This window comes from Tupaia chinensis, unplaced genomic scaffold (assembly GCF_000334495.1).
Source record: "Tupaia chinensis unplaced genomic scaffold, TupChi_1.0 Scaffold143602_1, whole genome shotgun sequence".
Taxonomy (NCBI): Eukaryota; Metazoa; Chordata; class Mammalia; order Scandentia; family Tupaiidae; genus Tupaia; species Tupaia belangeri.
This window is the reverse complement of record NW_006203448.1, coordinates 2,926,078-2,947,065: the sequence shown is the minus strand read 5'-3', so window position 1 is coordinate 2,947,065 and position 20,988 is coordinate 2,926,078. Positions and strand designations below refer to the sequence as shown.

Below are 20,988 nucleotides of genomic sequence, written 5' to 3'. Positions count from 1 at the left end.
AGGGATTCCTCGAGGCCTAAGGAAGTGGTGCCGGCTGGCTCGCATGTTTGAGCCCACGCCTGTCACTGTGGTGGGGACACGTAAGGCCAGCCTGTGTCTGCTGTGTTATCACCCCTTTGGTCACAACTGTATCCTCCAGTCACTAGCCTTGGAGCTAGGGCTTTGCACCTGACCCCCGACCCCCAGCCCAGCCCTAGCCCTGGCCCCGGCAGCCCCTGATCCTCAGGTCTGGGTGGGCTGAAAAGCAGAGCTGACTGAGCTCAGGGCGGAGGTCCGGGCATATCTGGGGAGGGTCTCGTCAGGGATGGAGGGCAGGGGCGGGAGCTGGGGCAGAGCAGCACGTGTCTGAGTCAGCGCCCACCCCTCTGCCTGTGAACCCAGCAGGACCCAGTCACTCTGGTGCATTTCCCCAAGGCCCCACCTTTCAACACCATGTCGGATAGGGCTCCACCCTCGCCACCTCACATGGCTCACAGAATATTCTTTCCTTATTCATGATAGAGCTTGGGGTGGGGGGGGTCTCCCGAGTCCGTCACACCACCACGATCCCCTCCCTTGTCTCTGGCCCACTGGGTGTGGGCACTCACACGCGTGCCTGGTGCACTTCTGGCTGATGGGGCCAGGGCTCCGAGTGCAGCTGCCACTTGGGCTCTGGTGCCCTGAGCGGGGCGTTACCTCTGCACACGGAGCTCACCAGCTTGCCGGGTTGTAACACACGGATTCTTGGGGACACCTGCAAGCCAGAGGACCTGTCTCGTGAACACCCCTGCAGCCCACCTCTGTTCCCTACAGCCAGTGCTGGCCCGGGCCCTGTCACCCCTCCTGGGGCCCAGAGCTCCCTCCTCTCCTCTCCCTGCAGCCGAGGCTCTTTCTGAAGTGCTGATTTAAGTGCATGCGTCTCCAGCGTCAGCCCTCCCAAGGCTCCTCCTTGCTCCAAGCTGAACTCCATTGACCACGGCGGCCCAGCCTCCTTGAACCCAGCTCTTCCGCCCCCCTCCCTGCCCACCACAGCCAGCCTCAGCCGTGCTTCTCTGGCCGGTGTAGTTTCCTGCAGACTGTCACCTCCTGCTTGGGCCACTCTGCCACTCCCTCTCCGCACCTGATCACCTCCTTCCTCCTCAGCTGGAGGTGCAGCCCGGCTGGGACTCCCTCCAGGAAGGCGATCCATCACACTGCATGGGCAAGGCTTCCTCCCTTCAGCTCCCAGAGCCCCTGCTTCTCTCGCGGCTCTGTGCCCAAGGGGTTTGCACGTGCTCACTGTGGGCAGCGTGATGCTGGCGGGGGTGGGGCACTGTACCTTTCCCTGCTACGGCAGCTGAAACGGAGTCAGTCCTCCGTGTACACCTTCCAGGGACCGCAAGGAAATGCGGCGGACTCCTGTCTGTGTGCCTGAGTGAGCTCGGTCACCAGGGCCAGGTTTATACTATTTTTATGGCGTGGAAAAACCACAAGGGATTTTAAAGTGGGCCGTGCTACCGTTCCAGAAGGTGGCCATTCTCCAACCCTGACCAGGGGACCACACGAGCCCTGTGTCTAGGAAGTGTTGACGGTGTCCCCTTGGCTCTTCGAGTGCATATTTATTAATGGCGCCCCGTTAGCTCTTTGAGAGTGTCCTGTTTTGGAAGATCAGCCTGTTGGTCCTCATATCCTTGATCAAGCTGGGCCTGAATTCCATATGAACATCCTGCCCTTCCCTGAGCTGCCTCTCCCTTGCACGGGAAGGCTGAGTGGCACAGGCCATGTGCCAGGGCTGCTCACAGCCTCCCTGCCTCCTGCCCACAGCCTGCAACTGCAGCGGTCGCTCTGAGGAGTGCTCGTTTGACCGGGAGCTCTTCCGCAGCACAGGCCATGGCGGCCGCTGTGGGCACTGCCGTGACCACACAGCAGGGCCGCACTGTGAGCACTGCCAGGAGAACTTCTATCGCTGGGACCAGCACATGCCCTGCCAGCCTTGTGACTGCCACCCAGCAGGTGAGGGGCCTGCCACCCACCTCCCCGCCCTCGCCCTGCTCTGGACTCCGCTGCCCTGTGCCTTTCCTCCCCCAGGCTCCCTGCGGCTCCAGTGCGACGACTCGGGCACCTGCCCCTGCAAGCCCACTGTGACGGGCTGGAAGTGTGACCGCTGCCTGCCCGGCTTCCACTCACTCAGCGAGGGTGGCTGCAGGTGAGAGCGGCCGCGGGAGTGACCCCCAGTGGTGTGCTTGGGCTGAGGCGTCACTGTCTCCCCCTGCCCGCCTCCTGTCTTCAGCATTTCCTTATCCTGCAGCTGCCCAGTCCCAGTCCTGGTGGGGATAGAGACGTCCAGTCCCTTGGGGCGGGGGGAGGACACAAGAGACATTGGGTAGGGCCAAAAAAATAGAGAGAGAGAGAGGGGCTGTCGTCAGCGTGGAAGCACTTCCACATGGATGCGGCCTTGGCTAATAGCAGTCTCCCTGCATCCCTGAAAGGCAGTGAAGAGGTGTTGGGGAGTGTGGGGAGTCCTCGCAGGGTCCTGCAGGACACCTGGTGCTTCTGGCACAGCACTGGCCATCAGACAGGACTGGATGCCCCCAGGGTCTCTGGCCGTGGGCCTTTGCACGTGCTGTCCCTCCCACCCTGGCTCACTCGCCCACCGCTGCCTCTCTCCAGCCCGCTAGCAGCTCTCGCTCATCCTTCAGTTCTCAGCGGAGGGGCTGCTCCCTCTGGAATCTCATTGCACGGCCTCCTCACCGTGCGGCCTCCTCACCACACCCCTCCTCACCGCGCCCTCTCCTCCCCACGCCGCCTCCTCACCACAGCCCTCCTTACCGCACCCCTCCTCACTGCACCCCTCAGCTGGGTCACCTGCCCTCCTCGGCACTGCCATGGCCTCTGTGTCTCCTAACATAGTTCATGTCACAGTGTGATGTCTGCCTGTCCACCCGTCTGTCCTCGCTGGTCTGTGGGATCCCGAGAGCAGGAACCATGTCTTTGCAGATGGGCGGGTGAATGGGGGGGTGAGAGGCACGATATAGGCGGTGAGTAGAGGGTGGACGGATGGACGGAAAGGTGCGTGGAGGGTTGAGCGAGTGACTGAGTGGTTGATGAAGCATGGAAGGATGGGCCGGCCCCTTGGCCTGGTGGTTAAAGTGGCTGGATCCCATGTGGTTCAAGTCTTGGACGTAGCAGCTTTGAAAACACGCCAGGCACCACTGTAATGATGTACTGTGATTCAAATGTAAATAAATTAATACGCTATATATAAAAAACACCAGGCACGTGTGCATGCATGCCAAAAATCCTGAAAGGAGGGAGAGATGGAGAAGGGATTGCAGGGTGGCCATCCCACGTGGGGACTTGATTGTTTTCGCTCTGTCTCTGGCCAGTACACATGTCCTCTGGCAAAATTTTGAAAGTAAATACATCAATACTAATAGTAGTAAGGGTGGGAAGGCGAATGGCTGGCTGGGTGGACTTCTGGACCTACCGATGGAGTGAGTGGAGGGCCGGGGCAGGCAGGAGGGCACCGTTGGAGTGGGCGAGGGTGGGTCCTTGGGCAAAGTGGGAACAGCACAGCCAGCGGGCAGCTCGCAGGTCAACCTGCCTGCCAGTCTTAGGAACGGGGCAGGATGGGAAGTGTCTTCTGAGGATGAGTCACTCTCACCCCGAAGTTCCTCACCGGACGCTGTTCCTTATCCCTCTCTGGCAGACCCTGCGTCTGTAATCCTGCCGGCAGCCTGGGCACCTGCGACCCTCGGAGTGGGCGCTGCCCCTGCAAAGAGAACGTGGAAGGCAGCCAGTGTGACAGGTGGGTGGCCATTCACCGGTGAGCCTGCTGGGCATGACCTGGGGGTCACTGCAGAGGCACCAAGGCTGGGGAGTGGGGGCAGGAGCGAGGCACGATCCTCAGGGACTTAGAAACCCCCTCATGCTGCATCCTTCCTGGGGCATTGTGGGTCTGCCATCAAGAAGCCACCCAGAGGCTTTCTGGCACTGTTTATATTCTAACCCCCCACCACCGATGGTTCATGAGCCGAGAAAACATCCTCGCTCTGGATCCTGAGAAAGAACTGGAAAGGATAGGCAAGATCATCTACACCAGACACAGCCAAAACACAGCGATACGTATCATCACCTTCCATTCCCTGCCCACGGCAGACGTTGCTGAGGGAGCTGTCACAACGCTCCCTTTCCCACCCACGGCAGACATCACTAATGGAGCACTGTCACAACGCTCCCTTTCCCACCCACAGCAGGCATCACTGGTGGAGCACTGACACAACGCTCCCTTTCCCACCCACGGCAGGCATCACTAATGGAGCACTGACACAACGCTCCCTTTCCCACCCACGACAGGCATCACTGGTGGAGCACTGACACAACGCTCCCTTTCCCACCCACGGCAGGCATCACTGGTGGAGCACTGACACAACGCTCCCTTTCCCACCCACGGCAGACATCACAGCACTCTTTACCGTGAGCCCTACTATAACCTCAGGATCCCTCCTAATGCCCTGCTTCAAGAAAGCCCCAGCAACTGAGCTGAGATTTGAGCCCATTTGACATCCTCAGTCCTGTCATGGTACCACTGGGATGTCTGAAGATCAACAAGGCAAGGCGTCTTTCCCAGTCATGTCTGTCACCTTCCTTTGTGAAGTGATCTGAAGCCTCTGAGCCCCAGCAGTGCACGGCAGACACCCGGCTTTGCCTTCTTGGGTTCATGCCATCTGCTCTTCTCGGCTCTGAAGCCCTTCACCATGCCGCAGCCATGTGGCTGGGCCCTGGCCTTGACTCTCACCGTGGCTAGCCCCAGCTGCCCCTCGTGTGGTCCCTACAGGGTCTTCCTCCCTACAGAGACAGCGCAAGTGCAGGGCAGAGTGGCGCCGGGAGCCAGAGCCCACCTATGGCCCTGAGCGCTGCCTGTCCTCAGCCTGCTCGCCCGTTTGTGAAGTGGGAGGGCTTGGTGAGGTGTGTTCGCCTGAACTGGCTGGGTGTCAGGGCTGTCCACAGTGCCTCGGGAATCAGATTCCTCCACGGCCTCTAAGCAGGCCAGGAATCTGAATTTGTGAAACACTGTTTCCTCCGGGCTACTTGGAGACATGGCTGATTCAGGCTCAGGCAGCAAAAACTCCAGACGGGCCTAGAAAGTCCTGCAGTGCTGGACAGCAAGGACGTGCTCAAAAACAAAAACAGACATGCACAGGCCAAACCCAGCCAGCCTGGGGCCTGTGTGACGAACACATAGCCAACCTGAAAGGGCTTCCCTCCCCCAGGCTGATCAATTCAAGTAACACAGTAAGAGCTGGTAGTATCAGATTATAACCCAAAGGACAGAGTGAGTATGCAGAGCCCACACCCACGTCAGCAGGTGACGGCAGATGGACGGGCCAAGGGCGAGTCGTCTTTGCTGAAGGGGCGAAGGCCAGGAAACGGCATTGCCGTGGAGCCCAACGCGCTGCAAAGCCCATCCCCGTGGAGGTTCCGAGCTCACGTCCAGGGCCCTCCCTAAGCGTGCCGAGCATGCGTGTGCCTGTGGCCCAGGACTGGATAGGGCTGGATCTTGGTGTTGGCACCCTGTTGGGGTTGCTATCTCTCTCTGCTCATGAAAGAAATAAACTAACTTTAAATAATTTTTTAAAAATAAAATGAACATAGAAGGAATGAGGTCAACTGAAAACCGCTGTCAGAACATCACGTCGCCTCTAGTCTAGAGCTGTGAGCGCTGACATGGAGGGAAGGACCTTTACAAGGAGCCAAGGGATTTTCATAACCTTGGACCAGCTCCTTGTTAGTTACTGACCCGGCCTGATGGCCCAGGCTGTGGTGTACCGAACTGCAGGGCTGGAAACCACATGGCCGACCACGAGTTTGGGTCCCGAGTCAACCTGCGAACATACCAGGTGTGTGTGTGCCCAGGATCCTGGGAGCTGGGGGGTTAGGGGACACCTGTGACTGCGCCCTAACCAGGGGCGGAGATGAACATCACTGCAGCTGTACCCCATGTGCCGTGGGAAGGGCCCTCCCCAATTCTGGGTGTTTCTTCGGGACACCTTCGATCCTGGTCTAATCATGAGAAAACATCAGACAAGTGAACCCAAACTGAAGGGCATTCTAAAAATGCCCGACCAGTATTTTTCAAAAAGTGTCAAGGTTGTGGCAGACAAGGGGAGGGGACGCTGTCACATATGGCGGGAGACCAGGGACACGCCCGTGCAGCACTGTGCCCTGGACAGGCTCCTGGAGCGGAGACCGGACACGACACGAGGAAGCCTGGAATTTAACACCCAGGGGTGTGGCGCTCTCAGGTGCGACCGCGTGCTGCAGGGAGTCAGCCAACGTCAGCGACTCTCTGGTCCCCACAGCGCTCCTGCAGTCCTGAAAACCTTTTCAGTGTCCCCAGTAATCTGGACTCCTAGGGAAGCTGGGGCCGCCGCTGGCCCCTGCTGATCCAGTCATGTGGCCCCATTCCAGATGTCGCCCGGGGACATTTAACCTTGGCCCCATCCCAGATGTCGCCCGGGGACATTTACCCTGCAGCCCCACAACCCCACCGGCTGCAGCAGCTGCTTCTGCTATGGCCACTCCAGGGTGTGTGCAGCCGCTGCCCACTTCCGGGAGCACCACGTCTACTCCGACTTCCACCAGGGTAAGGAGAGCCCCTCTGGCCCTGTAGGGAGAAGACAGTCCTTCTCTGGGGGGCTCTCGTGTCTGATGGTGGGGATAGGCGTAGCCCCCATATTAGGGAGCCCCAGGCCACTGCCTGGATGGGGCCATGTGAGAGGGCGGCTCACCTGTTGCCCTTCAGTGCACCCCAGTACCCACCTGTGACCCCCCCCAAGCTCTCACCTCCAGCAGCACTTACACTCGGGAGGTGGGGGGCTGCAGGGTGCCAGGCGCTGTCAGATCCTGGAGGGGAATTTGTCCCTCTGTCAAGGTCAGCCTTCCCGGCCTCCCTTGACATACCTAGGTGCTGGCGGTTCAGGCTCTACCTCCTGGCTTCCGTCACCAAGCAGCTACCGTCCTTCAGACACTGCGTGTGCTGAGCCCCTCACATGCTGCGTGTGCTGAACCCCTCACACGCAGGCGACCTCAGCGTCCCTAGTGGGTCCTCTCCTTGCCGTTTCACAGATGAGCTGAGGCCCAGGGAAGACAGTCACAGGCCTGGCCCCTGTGCCTCGCTCCTGAGCCTTGCTCTTAGCTGTGGCACAGGCCCTCTGTTTGGTCCCCCGCTCCAGGTGGCTCTGGAGCCGCAAGGTGGCAGAACTCTGCACTGGACATTAAAGCAGAGCCCGTGGCGTCCTGGCCACGCCCCTGGGAGCGCCTCTCACCTCCTCTGCCTCTGTCCCCGGAGCCAGGCCTCTGAGCCGGGCATTGGCCTTGGGCAGGTTCTCCGTCGCGGCCTAGGGGCGGCCCAGGCACGTGTGCAGCGCACCCTCTGCTGGACGCTGCGCCGAAGTCAGGACCAGGAGGCCAGGACGTTGGTATCTGGCGGGTCCCATTTTCTAGGCCCTGAGAACGTTATCGCCACCTGTTCTCACCTGGAGCCAGGCCCTGAAGTGGCGCTTGAGGGCCGTCCTTTCATTTTTGTGTCACAATCGCCCTTGGCCAACTGTTCTGAAACTTTTCCATCTTGAAAATTACTGCGGACCAGAGCATTTGAATTAAGTAGGTTATTGAGGGATATTTTCTGTACTAGAGATGAAAACCGAGTGTCTCAAAAATATTTATCTATGAATTCACTTAAAGCCACAGCGAACCTGTCACACTATTAAATCCATTCTGTGAAGAATAACTTTGTAAATTTTTAAAAGGTTTTTGCCATAGAGTGTGTGCACCCACCAGAGAGACACAGAGAAAGATGGGGAGAGGGAAGGTGAAAAGTCACCCCCCAGGGGGACGTCCATGCCAGCGGGGATCTCCTGGGTGTTTGGACCCTCCAGAGCTGCCACCTGGGCTGTGTGCTTCATTGCCCTCATTTTACCGATGAGGATCCCGCCTCAGGGAGGTTAAGCAGCTCCCCAGAGTCACAAACCCTGCAGAAGCAGAACCCCGTTGGCACCAAAGAGCCCCGGTATCTCTTTCTGACCTCCCCACCCCCAAGCCCTGGGTGCTGCAGCCCCACTACCCCCGGAGAGCACATGTTTGAGGTCATTTGCTCTTCGCTGGACTATGCTCAGTGCTAACTGCTGTCCCGCGGCTGGGACTGAACTGGGATGGGGGGCCAGAGGCCCCTTCCTGACAGAGGCCGCCCTCTGTGCAGCAGGGTTCATGGCACGTGTACCTGGGAGGTCAGGGCTGATGGGTTTAACCGCCCGCCCCACACCCCCACCGGCTGGCGCAGCTGCTTCTGCTATGGCCACTCCAGGGTGTGTGCAGCCGCTGCCCACTTCCGGGAGCACCACGTCTACTCCGACTTCCACCAGGGTAAGGAGAGCCCCTCTGGCCCTGTAGGGAGAAGACAGTCCTTCTCTGGGGGGCTCTCGTGTCTGATGGTGGGGATAGGCGTAGCCCCCATATTAGGGAGCCCCAGGCCACTGCCTGGATGGGGCCATGTGAGAGGGCGGCTCACCTGTTGCCCTTCAGTGCACCCCAGTACCCACCTGTGACCCCCCCCAAGCTCTCACCTCCAGCAGCACTTACACTCGGGAGGTGGGGGGCTGCAGGGTGCCAGGCGCTGTCAGATCCTGGAGGGGAATTTGTCCCTCTGTCAAGGTCAGCCTTCCCGGCCTCCCTTGACATACCTAGGTGCTGGCGGTTCAGGCTCTACCTCCTGGCTTCCGTCACCAAGCAGCTACCGTCCTTCAGACACTGCGTGTGCTGAGCCCCTCACATGCTGCGTGTGCTGAACCCCTCACACGCAGGCGACCTCAGCGTCCCTAGTGGGTCCTCTCCTTGCCGTTTCACAGATGAGCTGAGGCCCAGGGAAGACAGTCACAGGCCTGGCCCCTGTGCCTCGCTCCTGAGCCTTGCTCTTAGCTGTGGCACAGGCCCTCTGTTTGGTCCCCCGCTCCAGGTGGCTCTGGAGCCGCAAGGTGGCAGAACTCTGCACTGGACATTAAAGCAGAGCCCGTGGCGTCCTGGCCACGCCCCTGGGAGCGCCTCTCACCTCCTCTGCCTCTGTCCCCGGAGCCAGGCCTCTGAGCCGGGCATTGGCCTTGGGCAGGTTCTCCGTCGCGGCCTAGGGGCGGCCCAGGCACGTGTGCAGCGCACCCTCTGCTGGACGCTGCGCCGAAGTCAGGACCAGGAGGCCAGGACGTTGGTATCTGGCGGGTCCCATTTTCTAGGCCCTGAGAACGTTATCGCCACCTGTTCTCACCTGGAGCCAGGCCCTGAAGTGGCGCTTGAGGGCCGTCCTTTCATTTTTGTGTCACAATCGCCCTTGGCCAACTGTTCTGAAACTTTTCCATCTTGAAAATTACTGCGGACCAGAGCATTTGAATTAAGTAGGTTATTGAGGGATATTTTCTGTACTAGAGATGAAAACCGAGTGTCTCAAAAATATTTATCTATGAATTCACTTAAAGCCACAGCGAACCTGTCACACTATTAAATCCATTCTGTGAAGAATAACTTTGTAAATTTTTAAAAGGTTTTTGCCATAGAGTGTGTGCACCCACCAGAGAGACACAGAGAAAGATGGGGAGAGGGAAGGTGAAAAGTCACCCCCCAGGGGGACGTCCATGCCAGCGGGGATCTCCTGGGTGTTTGGACCCTCCAGAGCTGCCACCTGGGCTGTGTGCTTCATTGCCCTCATTTTACCGATGAGGATCCCGCCTCAGGGAGGTTAAGCAGCTCCCCAGAGTCACAAACCCTGCAGAAGCAGAACCCCGTTGGCACCAAAGAGCCCCGGTATCTCTTTCTGACCTCCCCACCCCCAAGCCCTGGGTGCTGCAGCCCCACTACCCCCGGAGAGCACATGTTTGAGGTCATTTGCTCTTCGCTGGACTATGCTCAGTGCTAACTGCTGTCCCGCGGCTGGGACTGAACTGGGATGGGGGGCCAGAGGCCCCTTCCTGACAGAGGCCGCCCTCTGTGCAGCAGGGTTCATGGCACGTGTACCTGGGAGGTCAGGGCTGATGGGGACAGATCCTCTGATGACCAGGTCACATCCATACTGTCAGAGATGGCCCCAATGTCCTAAGGTCCTGTGTTGGGGTCCTGGCTGTGTCCTCCTGTTGAGCTCCAGATCCACCATGGGCTGGGGTGGGCCTAGAGGTATGACCATGCCCCAAGCAGGGCTGAGTCCCTGAGTTCTCCTGCTTTCGGGGTTCCTCTGCCCCAAGACCCCCACCGGACCAGTCACCAGGGCCTCGTGCTATTGGGGTGTGTGTGTGTCTGTTTTCTATCCAGGAGCTGAGGGCTGGAGGGCCAGAAGCGTGGGGGGCCTGGAGCACCCCCCACAGTGGAGCCCAAGTGGGGTCCTCCTGGGCCCTGAAGACGGGGAGGAGCTCATAGCACCAGGTACCTGTCCTCCACTCAGTGGCTGAGAACAGCCATTACCCGCCAGCGCCCTGGAGGTCAGAGTCTGAGATGGGTCCCCGGAGCCCAGACCAAGCTGTCAGCAGGTCGGGTTCCTTCCAGGGGCTCCAGGGGAACATCCGCCCCTTGCCTTTTCCGGCTCCTAGAAGCGCCCACATTCCCTGGCTCATGGCCCCTTCCTCCAGCTTCGAGGCTGCCGCGTCTTTCTCATTCCCGTCACTGACGCCAGCTCTGGCTTGCTGGTGCATCCTGTGTGGCCCCTCTCAATGACGTGGGCCCAGCTGGATAGCCCAGGAGCCCTCCCACAAGCCTCGATTCCCCACCCTGTAACCGACAGTCTTCACAGATTCCAGGGTCAGGGACTACTCTCCTGCCCTCAGACCCCAGCGTCTGATGAAACCCATTTTCTGGGTCATAGCCTTGCCACTGGGACTCCTTCAGTCCCACAGAGCCCACTGCCATGGTCATATCCAAGACAAGCCCCACAGCCGCTCACCAGCCCCTGCACCTGCACCAGGGCCATGGGGTTCCTGCAGAAGGGAGTTCTCGTTATTCCGAAACACCCGCCACCAGTTAGGGGGACTGTGGTCTCCTGGCCCCCGCGTCAGACCAGAACCAGGAGCCCGGAGCCCATCCTTTGTTCCCCCAGCCAGTCACGTCCTTCCCATCCCGCTCCACGCGGGCCTGGGGATGTTCCACACACACCCCCTCCAGTCTTGTGCCACCACCCCCACCCCAGCCTTTCCAACCAGCAGGATCATGGGCCTGCACCTGGCGTGTACAGGCCGACCGGGATACGAACCTGGGACCTCCCACGTGGACCCAGTACTGCCTGAGCAGCACATCCCCGCCGTGCCCACCGCCTGTTTCTTTCCCTGACGTGCACATGACTCACTCACCCCTTCTGCCTTTGGCTCACTCATGAGTGAGGACGGACAAAAAGGATGACAGGAGCCACGGGGCCCATTGTCCCCTCCTGTGTCCCGCGGCCAGTGACACAGATGAAGGCTGGGGCAGGCGCCGCGGTCCTCACATCTCACGATGCCTGTGCCTCTGTCCAGTTCTGGTTCAGATGGGAAGTGGCGCCTCTGCCTGGTCACCAGGGCTGAGACTCGCCCCTGCCCACTCGCCGTGGGCCTCTCCGCACCCACATCACGAACACTGCGTGAGCGAGCAGAGGGTGACACGGTGTGCACACTGCCGGCGTCGCCTCTGTCCCTGTACCGACTCCTTTGCCCCCGCAGACTCCACTCACAAACCCCAAGTTGTGAAGAATGTCCAGACGGTGGCGGCAGAGTGTAGGCCAGGCGGTGCGGTGCAGCCGTGGGCCCGGGGCGGGAGGAGGTGTGGACGCCCATCTGCCTTGCAGGGTGCCTTTGTCTGCGTGCTGCAGGCTTGTCTCATCTGAGTGTGTAATTGCCAGAGAAATCGAGAAAGACATTGAAAATCAAATGAGTTGTTCAAAGACTGCCCGAACCCTCTCTTTTCAGAGAAGTTCCTGGGAGACCAGAGGCTCAGTTATGGGCAGCCCCTCACGCTGACCCTCCAGGTGTCCCCCGGGGGCTCCCCACTCCCGGTGCAGCTGAGGCTGGAGGGGGCAGGCTTGGCCCTGTCTCTGAAGCACTCCAGCCTGTCGGGCCCCCAGGGTGCCGGGCAGCCAGGGGAGGCACAGATCCGGTTTCGGTAAGAGTCCTACGTCCCGAGAGAGGGGCTGGGCACACATCTGCCCCCATGGGGCTTGGGGGCTGCCACTGACACCCAGGTTCCCAGCACCACTGCCCACATCGGCGTCTTGTCTGGCCACTTCTCCCCGCCAGCTTGCAGGAGACCTCTGAGGACGTGGACCCCCCACTGCCCCCCTTCCACTTCCAGCGGCTCCTCGCCAACCTGACCGCTCTGCGCATCTGGGCCGGAGGCCGAAGCCCAAGCCCTTCAGGTCAGTGAGGTGACCTGTGCCCCGAGGAACCGAGCGGTCATCAGGGCCTGGAACCGGCTGGGCTCCGTCTGTGTGGCCCTGTTGAGCCCTCACAGCAGGGTGGTCCCTGTTCCCACTTTACCAAGAAGGACTCAGGCTCAGAGATCGCGGAAGATCATCCAAAGCCAGCAGGAGTGGGGGCCAGCAGGTGGACGGGTAGTTGGGGCGCTGAGCTCCCACATGGCCAACCACGGTTCAAGTCCCAGACCTGGCAGCTTGCTGTCTCACTTTCTCTCTCTCTCTCTCGTGAGCACATGTGTTCTATAACAAATTAAATAATAATAATAAGTAAAATTAAATAATTATTTTAAAAATAAAATACAGGGATAGTGACAAAGGACAATGACTGGGGCTGGACAGGTGAGGGGCCTGAGGGTGGACACCTCTAAGGACAGGTGTGGTCACTCCTCCATCCCAGAATCCTTTGCCCTGTGTGTCTGCTGGCTGCAGGAAACCCGGGCCCCTGGGAGGTCAGCACCCCTGCTGTTCACTGGTGGTATTGCATGTAAGCCACCCCCAGATCAGGTCCTCTCTCTCTCTTTTTTTTTTTTTTTTTTAAAGATTTTTGGGGTTAGGGGTGGGGGTGGGAGACGACTTATAGACACAGTGAAAGGGAAGTGAGAAATCACTCCCCAGGGGGAATGGCCATGCTGCAATCAATCCCTTCTCCACTGTCCTCCCAGGACCTTGGGCACACACGTGCCCAGCCCAGCAAGGGGTCTGGGATTCCAACTGCGGCTGGCCGTATGGGAGTCCAGTGTCGTAGCTGCTATGCCATCCGCTGCCCTCCTCCCTGCACACACACAATTTTAAAAACCACATCAGGTCAGCTGGTGGCAAGGTGGTTAAAGTGGCTGAATCCTACAGGGCTGATGGTACGCTTGGAGTCCCGGACTTGGAAGATGGCTTGAGAAACACTGAGGGGGCCAGTAGGTGGTGTAGCGGTTAAGGCGTTGGACTTCCACTTGGTCAGTGGTGGTTCGAGTCCCAGACCAAGCGATTTGAAACTCATGCCAGGCACTTGTGCGTGTGTGCCCAAAATCCTGAGAGGAGAAAGGAAGAGAAGGGATTAAGGCGTAGCCATCCCCTCGAGTGATTTCTCACTTTCCGTCTCTATCTCTCTGGTGAGTGTGTGCGCCCAAAACTCTGAGAGGAGTGTGGAGGAGAAGGGATTGCAGTGAGCTGTCCTCCCTGGAGGGTGCTGTCTCACTTTCCCTCTCTGTCCTGCTCCAGTGAGTGTGCACACACTAGCAAAAATTAAACAAACTAACCAACAATATGGCGTTGTAACTGTGACACTCAGAATAGGTAAAAGGAAAGGAAACGATACAAAAATGATTGTATGAGCCAAGGCATCAGTGCTCAGGCACTACCACACTGGAAACGTAGGGCGAGGCGAGAGCTTCCCTGAGGATGTTTGGGTTTCGGAGGGACGAGAAGCCTAGAAGCCATTACGTGATGGAGTACAGGGCAGGGCAGAATCAGGGTGGCCATGCCAGGACAAAGGCAGGGCTGAGATCCACCACAACCGGGCAGGCGGTGGTGAGGGCACTCAGAAGACACTGAGGCTGGGCTGGTCACAGGTGGGCGAGGGTCAGCAGCTGTGCCAGCCTGGTCCGGGGGCTCCTTTATTAATCAAAGGTTTACTTGGTCTTACTTGATCTTGGTGGTTGGCTTCGTTGCTCTGTCGGGGCAGAACCCTTGGCAGGAGCTGTCGGTCTGTGGTGAGGCTGTAAACCGGGTGGCAGATGTTCCGCTCAACACGACTGTCCCTTATTCTTTAAGTCCTTCCTGGTGGCCGTTCATTCATTCATTCCTTTCAATTGCCGGGGGCGCGTGTGCTCACCAGGAAGGGAGAGCGAGCGAGCGTAGCCTCCAACGGCGCGTGGCCATCCTGCCGTCCTCTGGTTTCCCTCCTGTCTGGATTTGGGGCATGCACATTTGCCTGGCATACGTTTGAGCTGCCAGGCCTCAGGATTCAAACTGCAGTCGGCTGTGTGGGATCTGGTTCCTTTAACCACTGTGCTAGGAACTGGCTCTGTCATTTTTTTTCTAAGAATTATTTAACTTATTATTATCATTTTTAAAAATTTGCTATAGAGAAAGTACACCTACTAGAGAGAAAGCAACCCACCGGGTCCAGGACTTGAACCATGGTTGGCCATGTGGGAGTCCAGCACCCCAACCACCACACTATCTCCTGGCCTTGGCCCTGTCATTTTGAAAGCATTATGGCGTGGTCATTAAGGCAGCTGGATTCTACGTGGCCGACCGCATGGTTCGAGTCCTGGACCTGATGACTTGAGAAACATGCAGGCAGGTGCGTGTGTACCCAAAATCTGAAAAGGAGGGCATGATGGAGGAGAAGGATTGCGGCATGGCCATCCCCATGAAGAGTGCTCTCTCCTCTCTCACTCTGTTTCTCTGTGGTAAGCACATACACCTCTAGCCAAGAAGAAAACAGTCAAAAGTATCGTAACCGAATACCTGCTGGGTCACTGTAAGTGAGAAGTTGCAGAGAGGCCACGGACAGAAGAGGGTGTGTGACCATGGTGACTGAGCCCCCAGGCCGCCATTGGTGAGTGACAGTCAGGAAAATTCCGAACGAAACACAGCACGGTGTTCCCTTCCACTCCCAGGGGCCACAGCCCTGCACGGTTGCACACATGCTTTGAACATGCAGAAGCAGCTGGTGTCTGTGCACAAATGGAGTTGGGGTCGAGGCTCCAACGTCTGCAGAGGGGGTCCCTGCCCCTCCAACTTCCCTTGGGGCATTTGACAGTCACATGGGGAGTTCCCAGGCATGTTGGGGTATCCTGGCATGCCTGGCTCCTGCCTCCCGTTATTAGGATGACCCAAGTGCCGTCAGGTTTGATTCCTGGGGGGCGCCGTTGCTCCTTCTGAGGACCTCTAGCTTAGATGCTAAGCTTTCCCTGGGCCCTCTTCAAGTCCGAGGGCTAGGGCTGCAGCCCCTCCCCTCCGGCCCAGTCCTGTCTTCCTTTCTCCTCCTGGGGGGTGCTTGAGCTGCCCTCGTCCCCCGGGCCCCACAGCCTCTCTGCCCCCACAGAGTGCCAGACTACCTTCTCCCCCTTTGCCCAGGAATGTTATTTTTTAAGCGAGGCTGTTTTTGTTTTTGTTTTGTTTTTTAAATTTTTTTTGTGCTTGCTGGAAAGACAGAAACAGAAAGACAGAAAGTAAGAAATCACCCCCCAGGGGGGGTGGCCACACCACAGTCCCTTCTCCAACATTCTCCTCTCGGGATCTTGGGCACACACGCACACATGCCTGGTGTGAGTTTGAGCCACCAGATCCAGGACTCGAACTGCAGTCGACTATGGGAGTCCAGGGATGTAACCATTATGCCATCTACTGGTCCCTGCCCTGTGCCATTCACTCGACATCCAGTTACCAGGTATTACCTAGCTGGTGCCAGGGCCCCAGAGAGGCAGATGGGCCTACCACCCCCTCCCCTCCACCCCCAAACCTCCCACTCCCACTGCCAGTATTTGGGGACACATCTCTCTCAACCCTTCTGGGTCTGTGCTCACGTCTCGCTCACTGTGGAAATGTGAGCGCATGGTACAGTGCCCTGAGCGTGCCTCTTCTGCTGACAGTGTGTCTCTGAGATCGTTCCTTGTCATTACACGTAGGAAAGGCTGCTTCCCGTGTCCCCCGGGTCTGCTTCCCTGGTATAGCTGCTCTGCGCGGTTTTAATCATCATCTGTTGACAGACGTTTCAGTGCGTTCCGGTTTTCGCCATGGCAAACCGTGCTGCAGGGAATAGAGACTGGCCTCAGATAAAGGTCCTCGTGTCCTTGTCCACGTGTGTCTCTAGGATAGCGTCCTAGAAACGGAAACAACAGGGCAAGGGCCGTGTGTTCTAACGTTGAAACATCCTGGCAGGTTTTCTGTGGAGCCGCTATCCTCGTCTGAGTTCTGATGAGCAGCGCCAGCCCTCACCCTCCCCGCTGCCGCCGGTGTTTGCAGGAAGTTGTTTTTGTGTTTCACCCGAGTTGATGGTTGTTTTCTGTGGAAGCTTGGTCTGATAGGAGCCCTTCCCTATTAGTAGGAGCTGAGCCTCCTAATTTGTATTCATGCATCCACACCATATTTCAGATGTCAGATTTCTTTCTTTCTTTCTTTCTTTTTTGAGAGAGATTTTTTGATAGGGTGTGTGCACTTGCCAGAGAGACAGAGAGAGTCAGAGACAGAAAGTGAGAAATGACCCCCTAGGAGGGGTGGCCACGCCGCTCTCCCTTCTCCTCCATTCTCTTCTCAGGATCTTGGGCACGCACGCACACGCGCCCGCTGTGAGTTTTAAGCCGCTAGGTCTGGGACTTGAACCATTGTCGACTCTGTGGAAGTCCAGTGATGTAACCATTATGCTATCTGCTGGTCCCCAGATTTGTTTATTTTTAAAATTCACACATAGTTGGGGACCAGCAGGTGGTGTGGTAGCTAAGGTACTGGACACTCCACATGGCTGACCACAGTTCGAGTCCCAGACCTGGTGGCTTGCTTTCTCAGTTTCCCTCTCTCTCTATCTTGCTATGTCTTTCTCTGCTCAAATTAAGAATAAATGAATAAATAAATAAAATTAAATTAAAAAGTAATTATTTTTTAAAAATTCACACATAGTTTACTTAAACACAGAATATTCACTCTCCTTGCAGGTAAGAAATTTCTCCGACATTCCCTGTAGCTTCATTTTAATCAAAATCCTTTCACTAAAAGTAAACATTGAAATTACTGAGCTGTTATATTCATTAGTCTCATCAGACAGACTGAGGAGGCGGAAGCGCCCCCCGGTGGTGTGAGGTCACACTACAGTTCCCTCTCCTGCACTTTGTCCTGTCAGGATTTGGGGCCGCACACACGTGCCCAGCATGGTTTTCAAGCCTTTGTAGCTAGAATTCCAACCACTGGTCGGCCATGTGGGATCTGGCTCCCTTAACCACTAGACCATGGCACCAGCCCCTGTGCCTTTATTTAAAAACTATGTAATTGATTCATAAACTGCCTTTACATACAAGGGGACTTCAAATAATCTGGGGAAAATGGAGTCAAAGTATGAGTTTATATTGGCGCAAAAAAAAAAAATCGAGGGGCCCGCTGGTGGTGTGGTGGTTAAGATGACTGGGTCCCCCATGGCGGACTCTGAGATCGAGTCCCGGACCTGGCAGCTTCAGAAACGTGCCAGGAGAGTGTGTGTGCATGCCCATAATCCCAAAAGGAAGGAAGGATGAGGAGAGATTGCAGCGGGACTGTCCCCATGGGGTGCTTTGTCAGTTTTTCTCTCTCCAGTCAACATACATGCTTTATAACAAAATTTAGTGAAAAAGAGGAAATTATGCACAGCCTTTTCAGAATGCAGGCTTTCTATAAACTTCTCGAAGACCCTCATCCTGGGCCTGTTACGCAGGGACATTTGGGGAGAGGTCTGACCGCTCCCTGACTCTCTTCTCATCCCGCAGGGCCGGTGTTCCTGACTGCAGTCCGGCTGGCATCGGCCCAGCGGGGGCTCTCGCCAGCGGCTTCCTGGGTGGAGACGTGCTCGTGTCCCAAGGGGTACACGGGGCAGTTCTGTGAGTCCTGCGCTCCAGGATACAAGAGGGAGACGCCCCAAGGCGGTCCCTACGCCAGCTGTGTCCCCTGCACCTGTAACCAGCATGGCACCTGTGACCCTAACACAGGTGAGGCCCTCGGCGCCCTGTCCTGAGGCCTCCTGGGCTGCACCCTGGACAGTGTGATGAGTTCGGACCCGAGCAGGGCCACCCCGGCTCAGCACGAGGCCACGCAGCTGTGGGACGGGCGGGCACTGAGCCGCCATGCTGCGTGCTGCCGCTGGGGCAACTCCTATTTTAGTAAGTGACTGGGGTTTACCTGAGCACCACCTGACGGCCTCAAGCCAGCTGCTCTGTGGGCCGTTTGTCCGGGACCACCCTCCCTCTGGGTGGGCCCTCCTCCTCCCATGAAGGAGCAGAAAGACCTCAGGGGATCCTGCCCTGTAGGGGGGGCAAAGGATTAGAGTGTGGGTGGTGGAGGTGGGAGGCGCGGGTCACACAGGTGGTTCAGCCCTCAGCCATAGGCCCGCCACCTTCACCCCTTGTGGCTTGGCTTTTGGGCCGTCACCACCCCCCAGCCTGCTTTCTGTCCTGCGAAGTGGGGTGACGGCAGCATTCACCCCACCCAGGCTCCAAGAGCAGGCAGGGCTGGCTGGAGCCACAGCTCAGCCATGGCTAACCGGACTTGCCAGGGGAGATGCAGATGATGAAAGTCCCTGCTGTATGGACTGCTGGGAAATAATAAAGTAGGGCCATCAGGTTCCCCACGGGCTCAACCCCCCGTTAGACTCTCCATCGTTGACTCCTGCAGAAAGCCCTGCGGGTCCCAGCACCCTCCTTGTCCCATCTGTCAGGCCCTAAGGTGCAGGGCAGCTGCACGGCCAGTAGGTGGCAGCACGGCTCCTCCCACCAGCCTGGACTGCCCTGGAAGCTGACCACTAGCAGCTCCTGGGCCCCACTGGTGGAGGACAGGCCAGGAAGGGCTGAGCCCAGGTCTCTCTGCACCCCACACCACGGGCCTCACACCGGGATGTGTGCCGCCCCCCTGAGGCAAGCAGGCAGGAGCTCTCGGAAGGGCAGGGCCTGCTCAGACTTTTTCTTTCTTTCTGAACAGACGGTAGCGGGGAGTCAGCACGCCTAGCCGGGAGTCCTCACGAAACATGGGGGTGCCTTCCCTTCCTCCCCTCGCAGACATTGCGAATGGAACCCGGATATGGCGTTGCAGGGGCACCTATCAAGGATGCGGAAGGTCCCATGAGAAGCGGCTGATATGTCACCCCACAGGCCCTTGGTCGTGCCGTGACTTCCGGCTCAGTTAGGCCAAGTCCCTGTCTGTGAAACGGGCAGGGTAGGCACTGCTGCCCAGACTGGGGCGAGAAACGAGCCTGGGGGTGCTGGGCCCAGGCAGGAGCACCTGGTTGTGCCTGTCATCCTAGGTCCCACGCTCCCCCTGTTCAGCACAGCCCTGCCGGGAGCTGCTGGGGCCTCCTGACAGTGGTGATCTCCGTGAACCCCTTCTTAGCCGGGTTCTCCCACTGTCCCTGGCAGGGGCAGCTCCCTTCCCAGGTGCCTGGGTCTCTGAGCAGACCTTGGGTGCTGCTGGGCTGGAGAGGGGGGTTGCAGAATCCCCCGGCTTTGGAAACTGGAAGACACAGATGGGGTGCGTTCTCAGACCAGGCAGCCTCCGAGTCCCCACAGAGCCCATTGGGGTGCCTCTGCAGAGCCACGTCAAGGCCAGAATCCTGGGTCCTTGACTCCTTGGGCGAGTCCCTCTTTCTTTCGGTCCCTTGAAGTTAAGAGGGCATGGAGGTGGGAGAGAAGCAGAGTGGCGTGAGGGCGGCCGCCAGCTGCGTCGCCTGTGGAGCAGAGAGGTTCGGGAATACAGAGCAGCAGCGACCAGCCAGGAGTCACGTGCGTGCGCCCGAGAGCGTACGAGGCACCCTGAGTGCTCGGCTGCTCAGTCCCGGTGAAAACCCTCTGGGCCGTTATTTCCATTTCGCAGGTGAGGACACCGAGGCAGAGGGTTAGACGATTTGCCCAGACTCGGGCATCAGTGAGCAGTGGGTGTGAACCCGGGTGTCGGCTCCGGACCTGGACCCTTCACCCCGCCTGCTGCCTCAGCCTCGGAAGGTTCCCAGCCCATTCCTGTGCGGGACGCGCTCCGGGACCTCCCAGCCTGCTCCTGTGCGGACGTGCTCCGGACCTCTCCATGGGATGTTGCCATCTGGGCCATTCCTGGCCCACGTGGGGGTAAGCAGGTGCTTGTCTTACCCCTCAGGGATCTGCCTGTGTGGCCACCACACCGAGGGCCCGTCCTGTGAGCGCTGCTTGCCTGGTTTCTATGGCAACCCCTTCACGGGCCAGGCCGACGCCTGCCAGCCCTGCCCATGCCCTGGACAGTCAGCCTGCACGATGCTCCCCGGGAGTGAAGAGGTGGTGTGTACCCACTGCCCCCCGGGCCAGAGAGGTGAGTGCCCCCGGGAGACACATCTCCAGTGTCCTGCCTGCACCCTGAGCTCCGGGTAGGGAGATCCCAGCTTGGGGCGGCAGGCATGACCTCGGGGCACGCTGAGTCCCAGCCGGGCTGCCATGGGTGCCACATTGGGTGTGTCCAGGGAAGCTTTTGAGAATACCCGTCTCCTCGGCTGCTGGCCCCGCAGAGCCTGACTGGTAGTTCGAGGTGCAGTCTCAGGGTCCGTCTCCCTGACAAGGTCTGTACCCAGCTAGGACCAGGTGGAAATCCTGGTTAAACTTGGGCGTTGAAAACTCCCAGCAGGTGGTGTGTGAAGTGCAGGCTCCCCATCTCTGTCCAAGGCCTCTCCCGTTTCTCACCCCCACTCCAGGACTAGAGATAGCCTAGACATTTGACTTTTTAAGAAGCACCTTTGTGGGGCCTGCCTCATGGTCTAGTGGTTAAGGGGGCTGGATCTCACATGGCCGACTATGATTTGAGTCTCAGCCCAGGCAGCTTGAAAACCGTCCCGGGGGCCGGCAGGCGGCGTGGTGGTTAAG

The 20,988-nt window shown here is 58.3% G+C and overlaps 1 protein-coding gene across 1 annotated transcript in view; it reads left to right on the top strand.

Annotated features, from left to right (window-relative positions):
- Positions 1 to 20,988, top strand: part of LAMC3 (laminin subunit gamma 3) — a 72,147-nt gene that overhangs the window by 31,139 nt on the left and 20,020 nt on the right. The window contains exons 8-16 of the mRNA XM_006164351.1: positions 1,783 to 1,971; positions 2,047 to 2,164; positions 3,668 to 3,766; positions 6,468 to 6,604; positions 10,309 to 10,419; positions 11,928 to 12,120; positions 12,255 to 12,373; positions 17,887 to 18,105; positions 20,255 to 20,443. Coding sequence (XP_006164413.1) covers positions 1,783 to 1,971; positions 2,047 to 2,164; positions 3,668 to 3,766; positions 6,468 to 6,604; positions 10,309 to 10,419; positions 11,928 to 12,120; positions 12,255 to 12,373; positions 17,887 to 18,105; positions 20,255 to 20,443 — 1,374 coding nt within the window. The remainder of the gene's footprint in view (positions 1 to 1,782; positions 1,972 to 2,046; positions 2,165 to 3,667; positions 3,767 to 6,467; positions 6,605 to 10,308; positions 10,420 to 11,927; positions 12,121 to 12,254; positions 12,374 to 17,886; positions 18,106 to 20,254; positions 20,444 to 20,988) is intronic.